A 22,895-nucleotide genomic window follows, 5' to 3' on the forward strand; every position below is an offset into this window, starting at 1 on the left:
TTGCGAAAAGTTGCGGTATCTGTGAATTGAACCCTAGTGGTCATGATACGGTTTGATGTGCCCAACATGTACTTTCCGAATTACCTTACCACCAACTACTTCACCAAGTTCAACTACTACAGGGGATAGAATTTTCGTAATGCAATAGGGTCCGTTAAACTTTTTCGCCAACTTCGCGCTGTAGTGCTGAGCGACTGAAGAAAACGTATGATGGCGTTTCATCACTAGATCTCCGACGGTGAAAGGTTGTGTCCGGTATCAGCGATTATAATACCCGGATTGTCGTTCAAACGCAAAAGCCAAATTCTCGCTGACCCATTCCCGTAGCAACTGGAGACGCTCCATGCGTTCTCCCCGCAGTTCTGGGTCTTGTCGTTCCACCTTGAATGCATTTTCGTTGACCTCCCGTCGAAGGGAGTTTGCAGGAATTGGTGTTCTGCCGAAATTTAGGAATGCGGGACTGGTTTTTGCGGAAGTGTGGTACGCGGTATTATACCGGGAAAATCTCTTGAAACTACAAGAACTGCGCATGCGCGAGTTTAAATCCACCGTACGTGCAGTATGGCCACCCCGAGACACTGCTGTCAAACTCGTTTCTGACGGCGATGTAGTTCACATGCATTTTTGAGGTTAAAATCTCAAGTAATTGAGATAGTCACTCGGAAAGGCTTGAGAAGCATTTTTTATTGAAAATTGATTGTTCAAAGAACGGTAGGAATTTAATGCTGATGCTCTTTTAAAATTCTTACTATTCGATTGAAACAAGAAATCTGTTTAAATGTTGGGTGCTTGGAAGAAACGAAGCAGGTAGGTGGGGAGAATTCATTCAATCATTTTCATTACTTCATACATTAGGAATAACAATGAAATTTTTTTCTTTCAACAGAAAATACAGCCAAAATAATGACATCTCTACTGTTCACTGATATCTCCGCTTTCCATTCAATTCATGAGACGTGCAGAGATCATCGCCACTTTTGTTGGTTGGTAAAGGAAGTTGTAGGTCCTACGGTTTCTTTCAATTTCAAATCTAATCCGAAGAGTAAAACTCAAAAACGTTCTGTGACACAAGTTGAGAATCAACATTTTCAAAATGTGCCTCAGTGTCACGATTAACTTAAAGGATGATCATGTTTTAAAGTAATGTTCAGAACATTTATATGAAAATACTGACTTATCGGATTCAAGATTGTACCCCTTGTTCCTTTGAAACAAATAAATATCTAATTTTCAACGAAGTTTATGAAAATATTTACTTAAACCCAAGTCCAATACAATATCTTCTTTATAGTGCTCCGAACATCATCCAGAAATATGAATATCCGGAAGGAATCCCTCTGTCGCAGAAACCGTTATATTAATTCGCTTAGCGTCCTTGTAATCCTTTTCCCACTGTGAAGCCGTTCGTAGCGGGTGCTGACATCTGGTGAAACGGCGCCTGGCTTTTACGCACGCCTTACGCGCTTCCGCTATATCGCTGGACCACCAGTACACCGACTTGTTCTGGGTCTGTGGCCTTGCTCTGGGAGCTGCCGCGTCACACGCGTCTGACACTGCTCGCTCGATCCATCCTGCCAGCCCGCTCCCCGTAGTTTTATTGGGTCCAGTCGGTCCCCACGACAGCTGCAGCCCAAGGGACTCGTTGAACTTTCCCGCGTCGAACTTAGTGAGGTTCCATCGCAGCCTCATCTCCCTACCAGAGGAGGGCACTTGCACTTGGGAGTGGGTTTGCACTTGGGAGTGGGTGACCACCTCAAAGGCAATATATCAGTGGTCTGAGAGATTTTTGACCTCCGTGAGTACCTTCCATCCCGCGATGCGGAGAGCCAGGTCCGGTGAAGCCCAGGTGGTGTCCACCACCGAGCTCCCTTGGGCCCTCACGCAAGTTGCCGTCGTTCCGGTGTTTAGTAAGCACATACCGCATGATGCCGCCCATCTCTTCAGTAGTTCCGCCCTGCGGTTTCCGCCTGAGTGGTCCCAGGCTGGTGAACGGGCATTGAAGTCACCGCCCAGCAGCACTCCGCGCCCGTCTCCTGCCGATCGGACGGCTTCGTCTAGATCGTCAAGGTAGCCCCTGAACTGTTCCATGCGAATGTTTGGGGAGATGTATGTTGAAATAACGATGACCTCTTCGTGCCTGGCGGCCACGTAGCCCTGTTCTTTCCTGATCAGGCAGTACCTTTATTGGAGGCTCTCAGGCCTTCAGGTGATCGCTGCCCGCTTGTCTTCACTGCTGAGCCAGTGCGGCGAGTCCGGGATGCCGTGGGGCTCGCAGATGAGGCACACGTCCACGCCCGCCTTAACCACGTATTGGCGCAGCAGGTCTAGGGTTCGCCGACTATGGTTCAGGTTGCACTGGAGGAACCTGGCCATCACCGCCTAGCTTTGCGCGGGCGTCTATCAGGTTGACTCACGCAGACGTCCAGCCAATGCGCAACCTCCCCTTGTCGGCCACCTTCGTAGCCGCCTCGAGCGGACATTGCACCCAGGCACTGAGGAGGCCGTTCGCCATACGGCAGAGCAGACCCACTTTCACGTCCTCCGGTCTGCATTCACCCTCTTTGGCAACGGTGTCCCTCACCTCATCTGTCGTGGCCGAGTCGTCAAGCCCTCTAATCCGGAGTTCGGCCTTCATGGTGGGACGGGTGACGTACACGCGATCGCAGTATTCCTCTCGCACTACTTTGCCTAGGCAGGACGCGAGCTCGTCCGATTTCTTAGTCTTGTCTAGTCCCGAGATCTCTAGGAGAACCCCCCCGTTCGCAGCCCTGCGGACCCTCCTCCGTGGAATTTCGACATTATTCTGCGCCAGCTTTTCCCGCGCTTTCCTGAGAATGTCCCAATATGGGACCTCCTGCGCCACTCCCGTGATGGAGATCGCCGCCGTCCTGGGTGGTTTGCGGGTCCCCGCGTTCTTGGTAGCCTTCACATTTGGGGCCCAATCCTCTTGAGGTGTCTCAGTGGGGTGTAGCGCTCTTTGTAGAGCTTCCGTCGTGGTCCTTGGGGTGTTTCCCTCCTCCGTGCGTTTTTTTTGGGGCTTTTTTGTCTTCCCACCGCAGGTGACTGTTGTCCATGGGGCCTCATCTACCCCGCTTTGCCTTAGTACCGCTTCAGGGTCACTTGGCCCCTCCCTCTGTGAATCCTGTACCAGTGTCGGGTGGATTTTGGCTGCTTTGGGGCTGCGGTGGCTCCACTTCACTCCCGCCCTCCAAGCGTTGAATCTGGCTAGACATTCTCCTCAGTTTTTTCCAGACTTTCCCGATCGCGGTGAATTGTCGTTCCAGGGCTTCCTCCCTGGCGCTAGCTGGCAGAAGTCGGAGTTCGGCCTCCGTTAGGTACAGCCCAGTGGCTGAGGTGCTATCGGTAGCCGGCGTTAGCTGTGAGGCGGTAGCGTCCTTGGACAAGACCGCGACGACCGCGACATCCAGTGGCGTGAGAGCACGCGTCCACGCTTTTCTCCCCAACTACCCAGCGGTCCCCCCCCCCCCCCCCCCCGTCTCTTGTGACGTGTGCGTAAGAGGATATACTGCGGGCAACTGCTTGCTCTTTCGCTCTCTCTAAGTCACGCCTGACCTCCGCGAGCTCCCATCTGGCTTCGCCTCTCTTCTGGGCTGCAGTACTGAGCTGTGCCTTTAGCTACTTGTTGCGTGCTCGCAGTACCACAGGGTCACCTGCCGATTGGGCATTCGCAATTAGGGGAGATAGGGCCTCGGTCACCCAGGCCACTCTCTTTTTGATGCCACCACTGAGCTATCCCTGGATATTTTTGCACCGAAGCCTGATGCCGTCTTTCTCTTCCAGTCAGGCCCGAATTTGGGAACCGAGGTCCGCCGCCGTCATCGTCCGGTATTCTGCCGGACCCACTTCTTCCGGAGATCCTTCGTGTAGAAGCATGGCTTTCTTTTCTTTGGACACTGGTAGCGGTGTCTTGGGTAGTGGCACATAGCCTCCTCCTTCTTCGTGCCCAGTCCGAGCGTACTGCCCTCTGTGGTGAAGACTAGGTCCGCCCATCAGCTTTGCTCTTTCGGGTCTCGTTCAGTTTTCTCCCTGAGCTTCCTCGGCTGAAAGAATTCTCCGCCTGACACTTAATTTGCCTCCGGTGGAGTCAGCTCTTCGCCTTTCCTCTTGTTTCGCTGTGGTAAGGGGGTTGGGTTGGGTACTGTATGTGGCGCCTTCTCTCCGCCCCCCGCTGCCATTGTGGTGACGTGTGCCCCCTCTCCTGCCTCCTCGCATGACCCAGTGGCCGGCACCTCGATGCCTCTTGGCCCCTGCTACCCTCCTGTCGTCTTTGCCACCGTTGTTTTACTGAAAAATTTCATCTCTGATGGAATATTCAAATGGTTTGTCGGGTGGTCAGCCCTATCCGTGCGAACCCCCTGTCCCTAATCTTCATTACGTCACCTGACCGACGGGTTCCCCTGCTAATCCGAGGCAGGTTAGACCGCCAGCCGGGTAAGACGGTTCTGGACTTGCCCTACCGGACGTCGGGTGAGAGGAAATAGTGACCCGGCAATCCTTTATGCATGCGCCCAGGACCCCAAGTTCAACCCCCAGATTGCCTCCAGACGGCCGCAAGGAGCGGTCTCCCACTTTGGACATGTGGTTTCCTGTGACCTTCGCACGGGGGACCGAAGTTCCCCGGGCTTACGTTTACCCGTAGTACGCCACAGCGGTCCGGTAAAGGTACTAACGTCACTCGCAGTCCCGGTAGGTCGGCAACTACTCCTCCTTTGGTTAGTCTCTGAGAAATATCCCCGGGGGCCCCGACCACATCTCACGCACGCGATCTTTCATTCATACACCCATTCATACACCCAGCCCCGAAGGGATGGGCCGGTTGTCTTAGTGGTCACTCGTCCGAGATCACCCCCGCATCAAACCCGTAAGGGTCCGAAACGGCGGGATCCCTTGGATTCATCGCGACCGTCAAGCCCCTACACCACGACAAGGTGACAACCGAGTAGGGGTGTCAGGTACCCTTGGGGCATTAATCGCGACACTACACCCCAGTGTTATCCAGACCTTGGCACGATAGCTTCCACCATGACTTTGGGAGTTGTTCCGCAGCTGGGGCCTCAGTTTCCCTGGGCCAGTTTTTGAATTACCCGACTCCCGTATTGCCCCGATTAACCAAGTCGTCACCCGCTCCAGTCCCGTGAGCCGGTTGCCAGCTGACAGCCCTGTCCGGGTTACGAGTGCGCGGGGTTGTCTCTGACCGTTCTCCCTTCTGGTACCTGAAGTTGTTCTTGGTCGGTGCTCAACCTGTACCCCCTTGCCCCATAAAGGGTTCGAGGGACAGAGTTAAAAATAAGAACCGGGGCCAAAAAAAATTGTACAGAATTTTCTAGAATAGCAAGATGGTCAATTTGCCTTTTTCAAAATGCCGATTAGAACGTTTGACAATCTTTATTTTTGATTCGAGTATCTAACTTTGAGTGCGAAAAAAATTTCGACTGGAAACCTGAAGTTTTGGCTGGCAGCTTATGATATAAATACATAAATTGCCTCGTGGGAAACAGAGTTTCGAAAAATGTACGACGAGCCTAACAGTAGCGACCCGAAAAACTGTAAGAAACTGATTTTTAGCTATGTATCATGGCTTTTTGAAATTTTTGGTTATCATATTAGATCCACTATATTGATTTTGTAAATTCTGATTCGAAAGGGTCTAGCCGGATAAGATAGTCAAATCGGCCCCCATATGACCTGGAAAAGTGATTATAACCATCATGTCCGGCATGAAAAAAAACACTGATTCCTAGCTTTTTAGACCCCTAAACCCGTATGGGGCCTTATAGGGCCCATTTTAGTGATTTTTAGTATTTTTACGATATCTCGGTCAATTTTCATGCTAGAAGAATGTTTTTTTTCTAATTGTTGGGTTTTTCGAGCCCTACAACTTGGTTTCATTGAATAAAAATTTGACGCAAAATTCGAATGTTTATAGCCGTTTGAAAATTTTAAAACCCGATATTTTAAAAACGAAGCCTTACTTATCTCTAATAAAAAAATATTCTATGTATTTTTATTCTCAAAATATGTCTGAATTTTTTCAGATTTTTAAAAATAGTGGAACGAACTCAAAAAAAATAAAACCACATTTTTTGGTTTCTTAACCATATTCAAGCTTCTAGGTCTTTCCTGGTAACTAACCTAATACACTAAATGTCATGTCCAACTTCATTTTATACTATGGCCGCAGAGGCGAATTTGTCCGCTATAGCGTGCGCTCGAAAAGTGCATAGTGTATAAGCGCGCGTGTAACATAGCAGGAGTACAGCGGCCACCCTGCTGGGTACACTATAGACTAGCGCTACCATACGGATTAATATCTCGAATCAGCTGATTTCCTATAACACGGAGTGCGCTCTTCGCTTCTCTAACCTCCATATCTGGCATACGACCGTGCTGGTGACTGACATTCGTCAATCGTTTCGTGTAATCACCTTGATTTTTAGCGTCCAAGTACTCTATACGTCACTTTGACGTCAGATGGTTGTTATAGTTGTGGAGTTGTTTTCCTCTTCATGTTATTCGTTTGCAAACGTTTTATTTGAATCTGAAGAAATTCAGCCGATACGTTGGTGTGTAATAAGTGAATTGAAATGTGTAATCGCTCTTCGAAGAGCCTTTGGAATACTCATTTAAATTGTCACCTCACAGTACTATACGTAAAAATGGATTCAATGCGTGGTGTTTGTGGGAAATAGGTAAGAGAGATAACACGGTGTTTACGTAACGAAGGCTTTATTTCGACTACCGATACCGGCGTACAATTTTGGAGACGTACAGAGACACTCGTTGCTCACACGCCTAGACTACCCAATGCATATCACGTAAACCTTAAAAGTTAACACAGGGCTGCCTCAAGTCATAGCAATTGCACGAATTTTCATGAGGTTAAGAAATACACAAAAAGCATCACCAATGAAATATTTCAATCATAATACAGCATTTCCTGAGCAATTTGATACTGGAATGTCTCATAATTATAATGCTCATTTTATATTATCAGACAATTTATTGCAAATCACCCAGCGAAAATTTGATATAAAAGTTTGCTCATTCTTTTTACCCAATTTCAGGGTTTGAAAAACATCAACGAAGTATGGAAAAAAATGATGCTCGAAATGGTTCCGTACAAAGATCAGGGGATATTTAAACTCAAAACAGTTGACGATATCACTCAAGCATTAGAAGATCATCAGATTCAGTTATCCGCCATGAAATCCACGAGGTTTGATCTGCTTGTTCAATCGTATTCAATCATAACAAATAAACGTTCACTTTATGTGACGTTTCGAAAATACTTAAATCGTTGAATGACAACAAGTTATTCACTCATGCCCGTCTTACAGATTTGTTGAACCTTTTGCGGTAGAAGTGGATTATTGGGAAAGAGCACTATCTGACGTAAATGAGATATTGGACGCAGTTCTCTTGGTACAACGAAGCTACATGTATCTCGATAATATATTTTACTCGGAAGATATCAGAAAACAACTACCCAAAGAGACGGACGACTTTGACAAGATAACTGTGACGTGGATAGAAGTCAGCGGGCGCATAGCAGCTAACGGGCTTGCTTTGAAAGCAACACGCGACCCACGTGAGTAACAAGCAATATACTAAATATGATACCTGAATGGTTTTCAGATTTTTTGTAACAAAATCATAGGAGTAAATATTTTTTCAATTCTACCCACTTTGAAAATTCTGAAAAAGCCTATAAGAGGATGATCAAGGTTGTCACTCACGGAATTAGATATACCTCAGATATGTCGTAGATGGATCTACTCACAATACTAGAGCAACGGGACTTTTTCAAAATGTCCCATAGTTTCCGAAAAATTTTCCGATAAAATTAAATTTGACCTTCACATACCTGTGACTGTCTACTCCTTGTGAGTGAGCTAGCACACCGCAATAGGGGAGGTTTCCAGCTACTACGCTGTCATGGCAGTCAGGGCTTACGTCCCACGTGGGAAACAATTTTTTTTCTCTAATGATCTTACGTAAAAAATATACAAAATGTATTATTTCAAATCATTATGTCATGTAAACGGCAATAGAAAAGGTTTCTCAAGATACAAACAGCCTTTTTTGATGTACTTTCGACGTATGGTACATCTATTAATGTATGTGGTGCTGTATAATGAAAAGCCTAAGTACCCTCCACCACTTATGTTTTTATCAATCTGAGCTCTGAAAATCTGTCGGAATTTTGATGATTATTATTAATTCAGTAAGCAGAAAATATATTTTTCTTTGTATGACACTATTCCAATAGGTTTTGATGTTACAGAAAAAAGTCTTGTCACACACGTTTCTTATTTGCACCTCATCGCCCTCTCTGAGTTCTTAAAGCTGCTGTGATTTTTACATTTTAAAGAGCTGTACGAGAATTACGTGTTGAATTTAGAGGTGGGGGTGGAAAAAAACCAGTTCTTTACTAGTCCTTACTATTTGTGACAATACGGAGAGGGGTGTTTTTAATGTTCGCATACGATTTGTCACAATACAAATAAATAAAAAATAAGATTCAACACGGGTCTCTTGAACCTCATTCACATTGATGTTTATATCAGTTTGAAAATTGTCTTTTCTTTGAAAATCAAGGGGGGTTACACTAACCTGCAGTTAATATTGTACTACCAATGATATTCTTAACGGCTCATTCTCTTCTGCGTATTGTTTCCGAGTATTTCTCTAAGATTTAGCGTCCATAGTCCAGCACGTGCTTCAACAGTATTAGCTATGTGCAAGAGCATGGAGGGGGTAAGAAAAACTATATAGGCGCCCATAATGGTAGCTTCACGAACTTTACACTCCGGGTTATATACAGGTTCTCATTTTGCTTCATATTTCACTGTAATAGGGCTAAAATGCCGGACAATACTTGAAATTTGGAATGTCTTAGCTTTGAGGGAATGATAACACTCGTATTGTGTGGTGTTCACTGACGTTTATTAACAGGAATAATTTGGTGGGCAGGGCCATACACAATACGCCCGAGATAGCTCAGCTGGCTTGGTGCGTGTCAACGAAGGTAGCTTACAGCAACGTGGCCGGAGCTGAAGTGCCCTAACTCGTGTGCACACGCTACGCGTGCCATCCGCTCGCCTCAGACACTGCACGCTTACACACTCCTATGCACATACACTACAAAATTGACATATAGAAAAATAAAGAAACGAACTTTAGATATATTACCTCTCAAAAGCAGCGTTCCGATTTTATAAAGCGATCTCAAAATCAAGTTTCGTCTGCTGTTCACAAACAACTCAAATTCAAAATAGCGGCGCTACGATGGCAGACATTTTTTTTTTCAACGGGAACATGACTTTTTTCTTCTACCAAAAAATTCATCACATCAAAACTTACAACTTTTGCATGACCATTTTTCGGTCCATAATTTTTTAGTTACAACGCAATTTTTGACTACTTCAGCGCTATTCAGGATGCCCCACGAGGAGGTAAAGTCTTAACATCCTATGTGTAACATCCCACACTGAGAGACTTTCGGTGTAGCTGCTACTCCTCAAGTTTACGTGGCGCCCTGAATCGTGGTAGTACGTGCTGCACTTGCAATCGGAGTAGCAGCTACTAAAGGATTGCGCATCAGCTTGGCGCAGCCCGTGTACCATAATAAGCTAACCCTACTCATATTGCACGCGCTGTTGTTCCGATTTTACAGACAGCTGGTATACCGATAGGGTAGCGCTGCTGGAATACCGTTTTGGCGCTCGGGCTACGCTGATCGGAGGAGCTGCTACTCCGATTGCAAGTGCAGCGCCTACTACCACGATTCAGGGCGCCACGTAAACTTGAGGAGTAGCAGCTACACCGAAAGTCTCTTAGTGTGGGATGTTACACATGGAAAGTTAAGACTTTACCTCCTCGTGGTACATCCTGGATAGCGCTGAAATAGTAAGAAATTGCGTTGTAACTCAAAAATTGCGGACTTAATCCGGAAAACGGTCATGCAAAAGTTGTTAGTTCAGATGTGATGAATTTTTTGGTAGAAGAAAAAAGCCATGTTCCCGTTTAAAAAAAACATGTCTGTCATCGTAGCGCCGCCATTTTGAATTTGGGACTAAAAACAATTTTTTTTTCAAACGTCCCCCTTCAAACCCTAGAAGTTTTACTCGAGTCGATTTTCGATCAAAGCAGTCTTTTTCGAGATAAATCAGGTGGTACTTTAAAATGGGACACCCGGTATAATCTTTTATATGATATGAAATAATTTTGAAAAAAGTGCTCAGTATATTTAGTCGACATATTGTCACGAAGGCGCCCCTAATATCCCATATTGTATATGTATAGTCAATGATAGTACACTTCGGATGTTAACTGAACATCATGTTTATGGATGCTCATCTTATAAAATACTTAAAGCTTAAATTTCACTGTTGCTTCACTAATGGTATTATTGTAAATAACAGTCTTGTCTTGTCGCACTGCCTAAATATACAGACTTAAACCTATTTATCACTGTTGCTTGATTTCTCTTGGAGCACCTTTTGAAGAGTAATTTTGTTACAATATCATTCATCAGTCAGATATACTCTTTTAATATGTAAATCTAGTAAAAACTTTACCTGCGCGTTTTTTTATTGTGTCTGAAGGGAATGCCCTAGTTAAAACTGTTAAAAAAAACAGTCTATAATGTTTTGAAGAACTCGTATGTATCACATTGAATTATATTATTTTTAGTGTTGTTAAACTCTATTTGTACTTCTGATTGTATTATTATTATTAAACATCAGAAGTTTTATCTGATGTACAATTTTCTTTACTTACTTTACATAAAGATTTGAGAAAATGAGTAAAGTAAAAGCCCTCTAATTTGAAAATTATTAATATTAATTACAAACAACTACCCTTCGGCTTCGAACGACCCAATGAGGGACCCTTTACTTCGAACACTTCTGAAATGCACCCATCCTCGACAGCGATACTATCTGCGCTGGCACACAACCATAGTTGTAAGGGCATCACAGAGAGTCCGATTGGTTTGAGATCTATTGCACACTTTATTTTGTACTGAGATACTGCATTTCTTTCATTTTTTTCCATATTCTAAAACTGGAATGTATTTATTCTTAGATTTTGGGTTTTAAAAGTGTTCGACTAGAGACATAACATGTTTCTTCGTTCTACTTTCAATAGCATGGCTCTTTAAACTGGCACTTATTCAACACTGTCGAGCTAAAAACGATTCGTTATGACCGCTTTGGTCTTGAGCAGCTATACACAGTGCTATAATTTGACGATAAGTCAAATGTAAGTTTTTGGAATCAGTTTCCTGTTGCTCATCATCAGAAATTCTTATCTGCAGTGATTATAGATTGCAGCCATTGGAAAAGTTGATCAAATTCAGAGCACATGCTTTACAATCCCCGTACATACTTTTGCTTATTGCCAAATATAATATATATCTTTTATAATACTGTTAACAAATCTTATGCTTCCGTTTGCGTTTTGTTCCCACAGAATCATACGTAAAGCACATGGCTGATCTGCAATATCTGAGTATGTTACATCAGAGGGAACAATATTAGGTCCAGTTTTTTTGCAATTTGAACACATCCGTTACAACGATTGCTTTGGCACACATTTCTTCATCCAGAGGGAGATCTGAAGGTCATCTCAATTCATGTTCCACTGTTGTTTTCGACGTACTTCTATCGGTATAAGGAGCATGCTCGATTAAGTCTTTACCGATGAAATTATCGATTCATGGAAATGTGACAAATGAATCGTGAATATCGATGCATGAAGAGTTTATCCGATGAAATATCAAGAAAAGCTTGTGAAATTCGCCCAAATATGGGAAACCGAGCGTTTTTTCTGTTGCAAAGAGTAGGCACGTCACTTGTTTTCACTGAGAACATAAGCTGCAACTCACAAAAGTGGAAAAAAAAATGAGAGCACCCTGCGGCATGAAATACCTAACATAAATTCACCAAAATCTGTTTGTTTTATGCGATAATAAAAGAAAAAGAGCATATTCTGCCGGCGATGCTAATTTTCGATTGTCAACTGCTGAAAAACGACATTACCCGTAGTTTCAGAAGCCCACGACAGACGGCATTGGGTATGAGTTGCTGTGAGAATACGAGGATAGTAGAACCATAGAGTATTTAGCGCTGTTGCGTTGGCACGCCTCGCACGTACCACGGGACTCGACTGGCAGAGAAAATTTGAAAACATGTAAACGTGGATAATATAATATTATAAATTAAACTCATGTATTGTAATCAAATAATTCTGTCAATAATTTTGTGAACCTATCTGTAAGTAACAGCTAAATTATTATTTTTCGAAAGGGGCCTGAGTTTGTATTGAGTATGCACAGTTGTCCTTACCTCATTTATTTATTTCGATAGTTTTGTTGAATCATTTTATGAACACATTATTACGACCATTTCCTAATATAATTGTAGATAATAACATGTAATAATATTTATATTAAAATTTGGTTCTTGACCTCCTTGGATGATGTATTGTTAGGGTTCTTGGATAAGTAGGTCAATGAAAACGTAGCAAATTTCGTTTTTCTACCCCAACGTTTCGGCCCAGGTTGTGGGCCCTCCTCAGGGAACTTTATTGACATAACACAAAGATATATTGCAACAATGGGGGTTATTATACACAGAAACTTTAAACACTAGGTTCCTTGATGAAATATATAGGCATTGAGATTTACAGAGGTCTTAGGTATACTAACCGAAGAAATTAGGTGCGAAGGATTGGGGTGTGTTGCGGAGGTCGTCCTCAGCGATAGTCACATATTTATGCTATTCTTTAGCCACACAATCCTCCATATAATTCGACATAAAAAATTCGCCGTTTGTGCAAAATTTTTAAACGAAAATAAAAATAAAAAAATATATAGAAGAAAGATTATGGAGTTTTTCATACTCCGAAACGCCTTCAATGGCCATATATAATATGATATATGTACAGTTTTATTCTGTAAAAAAAGAGGAACATGTAGACCGTTAATAGGATCCAAAAATTAAACAAGAGAAAATTACCAATTTGGTTAACACGTGACCGACCTTGAAAATTCAGTAGATATGCATCAAGAAAGTCCAGATGTATTGCAATAGTTATAAACCGTTAGGACACCTTGGTGGTTGTAATTTTTTTGTTTCTTCTTCTTTTCCACGCCTCCATTCGAAATTAATAAAGATTAAACGGTTTCCTAAAAGAGTACTGAAAATGAAAACGTCTGTTCTCAACGGTCTCCAGCGTGAAAAGAGGAAGAAGAAAAGTCAAAGAGTATCTATGTGCCAAGTGATTGCAAACTCGAATAATCAATAGTATCTCAGGTGGAGAATTAGCGAACGCTTAGTGTAATGATATAACTAGATTGTGACAAGTTTCCCAGTCGGTAATTTACCGGGCGGCACTGTCGGTGATTAGTTTGATGTATGTATCACTGAGGTTTTCGACATCTTGACGAAGGTTTACACAGTTGCGATGTTCAACAATGCTACACATTTCTAAAATTATGCGTTTGTAATAATTTGGTTCTTGATGTAAAATTTGAACATTATCAAAGTCAAAAATGTAATCGAAATCCATTCTGTGTTTGGTCAAGGCTGTATAACGGTCTACGTCTTCTTTGATGTTGTTTTTGTGTTCGTTAATGCTAACTGACAAGTGTCTGCCAGTTTGTCCAATATATGGATTATTGCAGCTTTGGCAGTCAATTTTATAAACACAATTGGACTTTTTACCTTTAGGAAGAATATCCTTTCCTGAATCAAACACAGAATGCAAATCGTTCACATTTTTTCCTACAAATTGGATGTCATATTTCTTGAAAGATCTATTCAAGGATTCGTAGAGACCTGCTAAATATGGAATTGCAATAAAACTATTACGATTCTCCGTTATTTGTAATGATGAAGTATTGTTGTTATTATCTATTGGCCAAATTTTATTGAGACGTGAATTAATCTTTTTGTTGAGAAACACTCACGGATAACCATTTTTTATTAACGCATTCTTGATGATTGATAGATTTTTGTCATGGAAACATTCGTTGGCTAATTTTATACCTCGATCGACTAGGTTGTAAACTGTGCCAATTTTATACTTGCAAGGATGGTGTGAGTTGTAATTCAGGTATCGTTCTGACCAAGTCGGTTTCTGATACCAATCAGTTAGGATTTTTGAATCCTGGTTGATAATCAATCCATCGAGAAAACTTATTCGGCAAGCATTTTCCATCTCATGCGTAAATTGCAAACGTGGGTGGTAATTATTGAAACATGAAACTAATTCATCTATTTTTGTTTCCGGTATAGCTGTCAAAATGTCTTATCGTTCTCGTTACCTTTTTATTATCGCTAGGTGGATGATGAATAATATTTATATGTATGGTTTTGATACCTTTGGAACATTCCATAACATCTCAATGAATATTCTAAGTGGATGTTGAAGATTAGTTTTACAATTTTTTGAGACAAAAGCAACTCACCTCCCTTCTTTTATTTCGACTTATGGTCGAAGATTCATAATATTTCTATACAAAATGTAATTTTATTTTGATGAGAGGTGCTTAAATAACCACAAAAAAGAACAAACCATTAATAGAGTATTTTATTTGAACACATGATACAATGTAGAGAGTACATACTTCGTTCAACGCGTGTTTACCTTTCGAGGCGTGAGCTCCAACCGAACTCTTCTTCGAGTCCCTCATGACCGCTGATCTCTATAGGGTTCTATATCAATATCTTCGGAACCTTAACACCCCCCCCCCCCCCCTTTGAAGTCTTGAGCGTGACCTTGAATTGCATACATGAATATTCGTCATACCTAAGTTAATCAAACATTCGCGATGTTTCGTGCCGCTTAATCTGCATCTGCGGGAATTTTCTTAGTTGGTCAATATTTCAGATCGATGTGACCATCCACAAAAACTTCACGTATAATGTGATATCTCATATCGATGTGTTTAGTTCCCGAAACGTAACTACTGTTTTCCACGAGCTTTAGCGCGCCTTGATTGTTGTTAAACAACATTACACAGTCAGCGTCACCCGAAACGCCTACTTTAATTGAAATGCTTTGTAAATATAACGCTTCTTTGAACACTTCTGATAGCGTTATGTATTCGGCTCCCGTTCCAGTATTGCCGAAACGCTCCAGTATTGCCTCAAAATAATACTTTTGCTGTCAACATACTCGATAATGCGTATCACGTGTAAACTCGTTCCTGAGCAACGATCGACTTTGCCCAACTCTTTTGTTTCGAATGATTCTGACAGTGATTTTTCAACTTCACAAACCATTTTTTATCATCTGACGCTATAAGTGTATCATCTACATAAATCGCGATTAGCATTATGTGATTTCCTTCGCATGTCTTTGTTTTACAGATAAACTTACATTGATTTTGTGGCATTGCTTCGAACCCTATCGCGAGCAGTTTGATTACTGACTTTTTACGCCACTGCAAACCTGCTTGTCGTAATCTATAGAATGATTTTTTCAGTAAACACACACAATCATCGCCCACATGCAACGCGCTATTCTAGCGTTCAGCCGTTTCTCGCACGGCTTTCTCGCATATCGTTTTTGAACTTGAACCGACCAATTCATTCGAATTGATTTTCACTCACATTGCTTAATTCTACCGGCATTTTCATAAACACTTCCTCTTCAAGTTCGCCGTTGAGATACGATGTGACGACATCTAGCTGGTGAATCTCTAATTCCATTTCCGCGGCCAAAAGTCTTATTCAGGAGGATCTTACCACGGGTGAATACGTCTCTCGAAAATCCTCCCCTGGCTTTCGGGAGCGTCCGTTCGCGACGAGTCTCACTTTCTTGATCTCTATAGTGCCATTTTTCTAAGTGCAAAACACGAATCTGCTGCCGATTACTTTTCTCTTGGGCGGTCGCGTTACTATTTCCTATGTACCGTTTTTTATTTGAGCTAAATACTCGTCTTTTAAGGCGATTTTCCATGCGTCGGCATCTTCTGTCTTTACCGCCTGTTTTCATATAACTTGATCTGCCACTGTCAGATTCGCTGCGTCCATGAATGCATCATTAAGTTCTTCTTCTGTTTCACCTTTTCCTTCTTCAGAGTACTTATTCTCTTCTTCCACCTCGTCATTCTCATTATTTTCATCTGTTGCACTTGCAGATTGATATCTCTTCTGTAGTCTCCCCACTGCTCCACTGCGCCATAGCCTTGGCCTGCCCCTGCCACGCTTAGGCGGTGGCACTAGAGATTCCCACGAAACTGTAGTTCCTCTTTTTCTTTTAGTACGTCCTGGTTCAATTTGAGTTTTTTTTTAATCGACTTCAATCTCGCGCGATGTCTCTAGTTTTTCTGTCGATATTTCGACATTAACTGTATCGCTTAAGTCCTCTTCATCTAGTATTTTGCGATACTTGCGCTAAAAACCAGATATACTCAAGATTTTCACGTCTCGGCTTACTATTGTTTTCTGGGACTTTGGTAGGTAAACACGACAAGCTTTAGATTCCTTTGAATATCCTGTAAAAGTATCTTGTTCGGATCTCGATTCGAATTTTCCTTTATTTTGTCTTTTGTTTAACGCGTATGCTTTTGCTAAAAATACTTGAAAATAGGTCACCGTAGGGGCTTTTCCCTTCCACATTTTGTAAAGTATCTGTCCATATAATGCATTTGTCGCACATTTATTGCGTACATAGCAAGTGGTGTTAACCGCCTGGGCTTAGAAAATGGGGGGCACTCCGGCTTAATGCATCATACAGAGTGCCATCTCGACCAACGTGCGATTTTTTCACTTTACTATGCCGTTTTGTTAAGATGCGCGCGGTACTGTTAGATGTCGTTGTATGCCGTTGCTTCTTAGAAACGCGTCGAACTCACCATTGCAATATTCAGCCCCATTGTTCGATTGTGGTATCTTTTTTCTTTCCTGCCAGTGAAAGTCTTAATTGCGACTCTATAATTTTTGAACCCATTCAAGATCTCACTTCTACTTTTTACAAAGTAAACTTTGCACTACCTTAATTTTTCGTTAACAAACGTGACAAAGTATTTCTTTCTCGCACAAGAAGGGTGACGTATCGGACCGCAAACGTCGGTATGAACAATTTCTAACAGATCTTCTGTAGGTCTTTCTACACTCTTAAGGAAAGGCTTCTGAGTCAGTTCTCGCGGATACACACTTTGCACTCCAATAACTTTTCGTCGTGTTAAAAATTTTAGCTAAGCACTACGCCATTTTTTGCCATCGTCTTAAGGTCATGTTCGTTCAAGTGACGAATTTTCGCATGCCACTTTCCAATTTCACCTATTTGCCTGCAGTTGTGTCGATATTGGTGCATTTTTCGCTTTTTCTCGCGTAGTACAGATTACCTTTTCGGTCTGCACGTAATGTCACGTTTTTGTCTTTGTCCGTCACTATAGCCTCTTGCTTGCTAAATGTAACTTCATGTCCGCGATCAATAACTTTTGACACCTATAACAGATGAGTACGCAGATCCGACACGTAAAATACTTTTTCTATATTTGAGGTGCTTATAAAGACCCGTTGTACACCTCGAAAACGCAGGGATGCAAAACTCCTATACCGCTCAAGCGATCAGAGTGAAATTTGGGCAGTGAATGCCTTATTTTGGCAAAAAGTGGAGCGTCTTTGTACTTTTGCAAAATCTATAAAAAAATTTCACAGATTGGTTACCACTCACGGAAATGGGTCAAAGGATAAACTTCCGAAAAGCGCATACCTCCGATCGATCTGAAATTTGATATACTAATGTATTTTGACCTCCTAATCACGAATATCATAACGAAAATTGGCGAAAACGCCATTTTGAATATGAAAAACGAAGAAGAACCTCTTTCCGTTCGGTGTGCATAATTGCGCATTCCTAACCGATTTAGACTATAGGCCTCTTGCGTACCTTTTAAGTACGCTACTAGTGTGCGTGAGACCTGTGTACATATACAGTTGTCAGCACCGCCTAACGTGATCGTCTGACAAAACTCAGATGTTGATTCCGTATATGTACACAGCAATACAAGCACGTTTCCTTTGCTTGAAAGGTACGCAAGAGGCCTATTTTAGCTTTCCCCAGAAAAGGTATGTGTGTGTACAGCGGAAATTAGGAATTGTGGGGCGTCACTCCCACATTTTTAACAACTCAAAACCCTCTCTGCTGTGTGTGTGTGCGTATGCGTGTGTCTGTGAGTGTGGGTGCGAGCGTTGATTTACAGTCTTCTACAAGCTTTTACGTAAAATTCTCCATTCAGTGTTAAGAGCCTTCGGTGATACAAATCAAATGAGTACGCTCGACTTTTGCGTTCTTCACCCATTTCCGGATCATTGTCATACCAAAGAATATAGATGTACATGGAACCGCCGGGAGCGTTCGCGGTGTTCCCTAAGCGCACTATGTATTACTACATAGCGCCGCTGACACGTACGAGCGAGTGGCGACGTCAAGCGTTCATCTGTGTTCCGCTGTACACCCACACAATTTATTGTACATCCACATAAAATAATGAATAATTTTTTTGACTCTGGTTATGCCTTAGGTCGGGGGGGCGAAGCCCCCCCGAACCCCCCCGCCAGGGGGTCCCCCTGGACCCCGGGTGGGGGTTGAACCCCCACGCCCCCGCTGTGTGTTCGCGGGGTAGCCGAACTTATTCCAACCTTCCGGGTGCCGCGATCACCTTTCGCGTTGTTCGTAACCTCGTGTGTGTTGTGGTTTCGTGGAGCCGAACTCTTCCTAACCTTCGGACCGCCGCAGACTCCGGAAGGCCGAACTTATTCCAACCTTCCGGGTGCCGCGATCACCTTCCGCGTTGTTCGTACCCTCGTATGTGCACACGCACATACCCTTTCTGGGAAAAGCTAGAATAGTCTGAATCGGTTAGGAATGCGCGATTATGCACACCGAACGGAAGGAGGTTCTCCTTCGTTTTTCGTGTTCAAAATGGCGTTTGCGCCAATTTTCGTTATGATATTCGTGATTAGGAGGTCAAAACACATTTGTATACCAAATTTCAGATCGATCGGATGTATGCGCTTTTCGGAAGTACACCCGGGCCAAATTTTCACAGTTGCACTAAATGGATCGACCTATCCGGTATGATACCACTCGGCGGTGATGGAACACACATTTTGAGCCCAGTTCCACGAGATTTGATGGTGAAATGACGAAATGGCAGCTGATCTGTTTTTCGATTATGAAGAACACCGAAATCTCATTTTGGCGACATTTGTTACCGGCATTACGCGCATGCCGGTAATGCATGCGTGTAATGTCGGTGAAATATTACCGGTAGGCATGAAAGGTCGGTAACAAATGTCGCCAAAATGAGATTTCGGTGTATTTCGTAATCGAAAACCAGATCAGCTGCCATTTCGTCATTTCACCATCAAATCTCATGGGACTGGGCTCAAAATGTGTGTTTCATCACCGTCGAGTGGCATCGTACCGGATAGTTCGTTCGATTCAGTGCCACTGTGAAAATCTGGCCAATTCCTGTGGGTGGTAACCAATCTGTGAATTTTTTTTCCAAATTTTGCAAAAGTAAAAAGACGCTCCACTTTTTGCCAAAATAAGGCATTAATTGCCCAAGTTCCACTCTGATCGCTTGAGCGGTATAGGAGTTTTGCTTCCCCGCGTTTTCGAGGTGTACGACGCTTCTTCATAAGCACCTCAACTCGCGATCACCTTGACCGGTATCTACATTTAAACGAACATTTCCCGTTCACGTAATCTGCGTGCTGTCACTGTTTGCTAAACTTAACTCGGTGACCGCGCGCGTAAGTTTTTCGAACATGTCTCGGTCATTACACATATAACCTGTGCACCCGCTGTCTATGCACCATTCACTTTCACTCACGTGACTGTACAAAACCTCTTGAGCTGTAACTGATAACGTTGAGTTACCCGGTTCGTTTTGTTCATTGACTGAGTCTTCTTCACTATTCGCACACTTACTTGTGCTTATTTTTGATTTCATTCAGTAATTGGCATAACACCCCCTGGCTTTATGGCCCTCACGACCACAACGAAAGCATTCTCGGCTAATTCTATTCCTACGTCCGTCAGACTCGGAATTTTGGAATCTCGTTGTTCGTTTTGTTCGTGTTTGCCTTCTTCAAGTCCATAGCCCCCTGATTGTTGATCCTCAATAATTTTTACTTTTCAGATTCAAGTTTTGTGCAACTCATCGCGTGATTCCATCGCTGTTCTGAACATTGTTAACGACTCTAGTGGACCATAGAGCAACAAAGTGGCTTGTAACTTGTCTATCACTTCCAAATCGATCTCTTTCAGTTTCTTTACAGCGTCAAAGAATTCCGATGCATGTTTTCTGAGGTCATCATCTTCTTGCATTTGCGGTAACACCAGCCTTTTCAGCAAGTCGCCTTTCGCGCCGATCCGCTTGACTCATATATGGTCTTTAATTTGTCCCTATATCGCTTTTGATGTCTCTAATCCATCAAGAACTACGAGTTCACTCGGGCTGATAGACAATTGTTAGACAGGATTAATGGGATGACCTGGAAATGTTTAATAAATACAGTTGTGGATGTTAAAGAATTGAGTATATGCTTTATCTCAGTTGGTACGATCTTCTTCCTTGCAATGCGTAGCCATGACAGATACTAAGGCAGAGAGGTGCTCTCAGCTACGTTCTAAGCATCTTAATCTATTGTCGTTAGATGGCGCCACGAATACAATTCATAGACTTTTATATTTTTGACACTTCCCCTGTCCATGTTTTCTATTCGCTTCTTAAATTTCAAAAATTGCACAGGTTTATGAACCATTCTTTGGGTAACGCTTTGGTTAAAATGTCAGCTAGCTGCTTTTCTGAAGGTACATATGATACAACTAGTTCACCTTGTTCTACGAATTCCCTTACGTGCTGATATTTTATATCTATATGCTCACAAGGGGAGTGCCAGGGTTGGGAAATGAAGTTTGAGGTGGGGCGGTGCGTGGTTGCAGTACTACCCCATAGTGTTAAAATGCCCCAGCCATAGGGCTAGATGGCCAGCCGTTTTCGAGAAAAACGCTCCAAAAGTTTCGTTCCTACCGTATGTATCTAAAAGTATTCGCTGTTAACCAAGCGATTCGGTGGCCGAGGCGGTAGATGGCAAGCGTAGCATGCCGAAGGTTCCGTGTTCCAAACCCCTCCATTCATGGATTTTTTTTTGTTCGTTCTTTCTCCAAATTATTGTTTATTTGACTTATTAATAAGTTAATTTATGATAATCATAATTATATAATGAGTATTTAAAAAAAAATTCTTGCTTCGTGCTGTGAACGTTTTTTTTTTTGAAAAATAACTATACAACGAAGTTCAATTTGAAAACATGTTTTGTTTTTTTCTTCGATACGTTTATTCGCTAGATTTTGATGTACAAGAGCCACGATGATATTCGTCGTAAAAAAATTCGAAACAAAAGATTTTTGAACAATTTGCGCATCAAATAAATGACGACTTTTCACAAGAGCAGGGAGTTTTGAGGATATCCATCAAAAAGCAAACCTCATTAACATTTCTAAAAATGTTTCTTTCTTCGGTTAGTTTCGATGCGAACCATGCGTATTGGATCATATTGTGAAAGACGGGAGATGATAACAGATGGTGAACGATCGATTGAATTTTAATACAATCTTCTCGGGAATTAAAATTGAATTGGTTGTATAGTTATTTTTCAATTAAAAAAAAGCGTTGGAAGCACGAAGCAAAATTTTTTTTTTAACATTCATTATGTAATTATGATTATAATAAATTAACTTATTAACTATGGCTGGGGCATTTTAACACTATGGGGTAGTACTGCAAGCACGCACCGCCCCGCCTCAAACTTCATTTCCCAACCCTGGTACTCCCCTTGTCAGTCAATTTATGGAACTCTGGGTTGTGAGTAAGCCGTATGGCGCTCAGATTGTCAACATAGATTTCGTTTGGACTATCATATCCAAAGTCTTGCAAAAGTCTTTTTAGACAGATTGACTCTCGTGCTGCTGCTGATGCCGCTACGTATTCGGCCTCAGCTGTGCTTAAGGTGATCATCTTTTGTCTTTGGGATGTCCACGTTATTGGACTGTTTTCTAAAGTAAATTCATATCCTGTTACAGATCTTCTGGTACTTACTAGTCCAGTCACTGGAGACATAAAAGGGGGCTTTCACTGCAAAAGGTCAAGGAGAGTTCTAATTTGGCAGATTTGTAAAGTTCGGTGTCCTCATTAATATTCCGAGTTTGCGACCTTGAGCGACCGCCGCTCGCGCCGCCATATTGGAAAAATGGTACCAAAAACCAGTTTTTCGAGAATATCTTCTCTCCAGCGCCACCTAGGTCAAAAATAGTTATTAAAAAAATCATAGAGCATGCAATTTCCTGCAACTTTTGTATGAAGTATTTTTGAATCAGATGAATAGTTCACGAGTTACAGCGGAGTCAAACTCAGCACATTTCTACAATTCGCAAAATCGCTATTTCTCGAACTTTCAGTAAATACCGATTATTTAATACGTACTATCGTTTTTTACTTATATCCGCACCACCATGAATAGAATAGAATAGAATTTATTTCCATGGGACATGTCCCCTAGGAGGCGTAACTTAGGTCAGTACAGAAACTCTATGATTTTTCTGATAACTATTTTTGACCTAGGTGGCACTGGAGAGAAGATATTCTCGAAAAACTGGTTTTTGGTACCATTTTTCCAATATGGCGGCGCGAGCGGCGGTCGCTCAAGGTCGCAAACTCGGAATATTAATTAGGACACCGAAATTAACAAATCTGCCAAATTAGAACTCTCCTTGACCTTTTGCAAGTCAGAACCTACCCATTGCCTGGACTATACGTCGTTTGCACAGTCTGCGTCTGAGTA

General features: G+C 42.5%; 2 protein-coding genes across 2 annotated transcripts in view; one reads left to right on the plus strand and one right to left on the minus strand.

The window, feature by feature from the left end:
- Positions 1-258: 258 nt before the first annotated feature.
- Positions 259-2,373, minus strand: LOC124413871. Its single transcript, XM_046894657.1, has 4 exons — positions 2,222-2,373; positions 1,804-2,164; positions 1,367-1,752; positions 259-523 (listed from the first exon to the last, which is right to left on the minus strand). The coding sequence occupies exons 1-4, from the start codon at positions 2,371-2,373 to the stop codon at positions 259-261; spliced, it is 1,164 nt and encodes a 387-aa protein (XP_046750613.1).
- A 3,797-nt stretch (positions 2,374-6,170) lies between these two features.
- LOC124413872 (dynein axonemal heavy chain 2) overlaps positions 6,171-22,895 on the plus strand; it is a 468,252-nt gene continuing 451,527 nt past the window's right edge. The window contains exons 1-5 of the mRNA XM_046894658.1: positions 6,171-6,237; positions 6,627-6,710; positions 6,860-6,996; positions 7,086-7,237; positions 7,359-7,609. Of these exons, the coding sequence (XP_046750614.1) occupies positions 6,171-6,237; positions 6,627-6,710; positions 6,860-6,996; positions 7,086-7,237; positions 7,359-7,609 (691 nt within the window). The remainder of the gene's footprint in view (positions 6,238-6,626; positions 6,711-6,859; positions 6,997-7,085; positions 7,238-7,358; positions 7,610-22,895) is intronic.

The sequence above is a fragment of the Diprion similis genome, chromosome 13, assembly GCF_021155765.1.
Source record: "Diprion similis isolate iyDipSimi1 chromosome 13, iyDipSimi1.1, whole genome shotgun sequence".
Taxonomy (NCBI): Eukaryota; Metazoa; Arthropoda; class Insecta; order Hymenoptera; family Diprionidae; genus Diprion; species Diprion similis.

Excerpts from the sequence above, each read along its gene's own strand:
- LOC124413871 (XM_046894657.1), bottom strand. The coding sequence starts at position 2,373 with ATGGCCAGGTTCCTCCAGTGCAACCTGAACCATAGTCGGCGAACCCTA. Across the intron at positions 1,753-1,803 it reads TCCGCATCGCGGGATGGAAG|GTGGTCACCCACTCCCAAGT; the intron begins GTACTCACGGAG and ends ATTGCCTTTGAG. Across the intron at positions 524-1,366 it reads AAGGATTACAAGGACGCTAA|TTCTTGTAGTTTCAAGAGAT; the intron begins GCGAATTAATAT and ends GCGCATGCGCAG.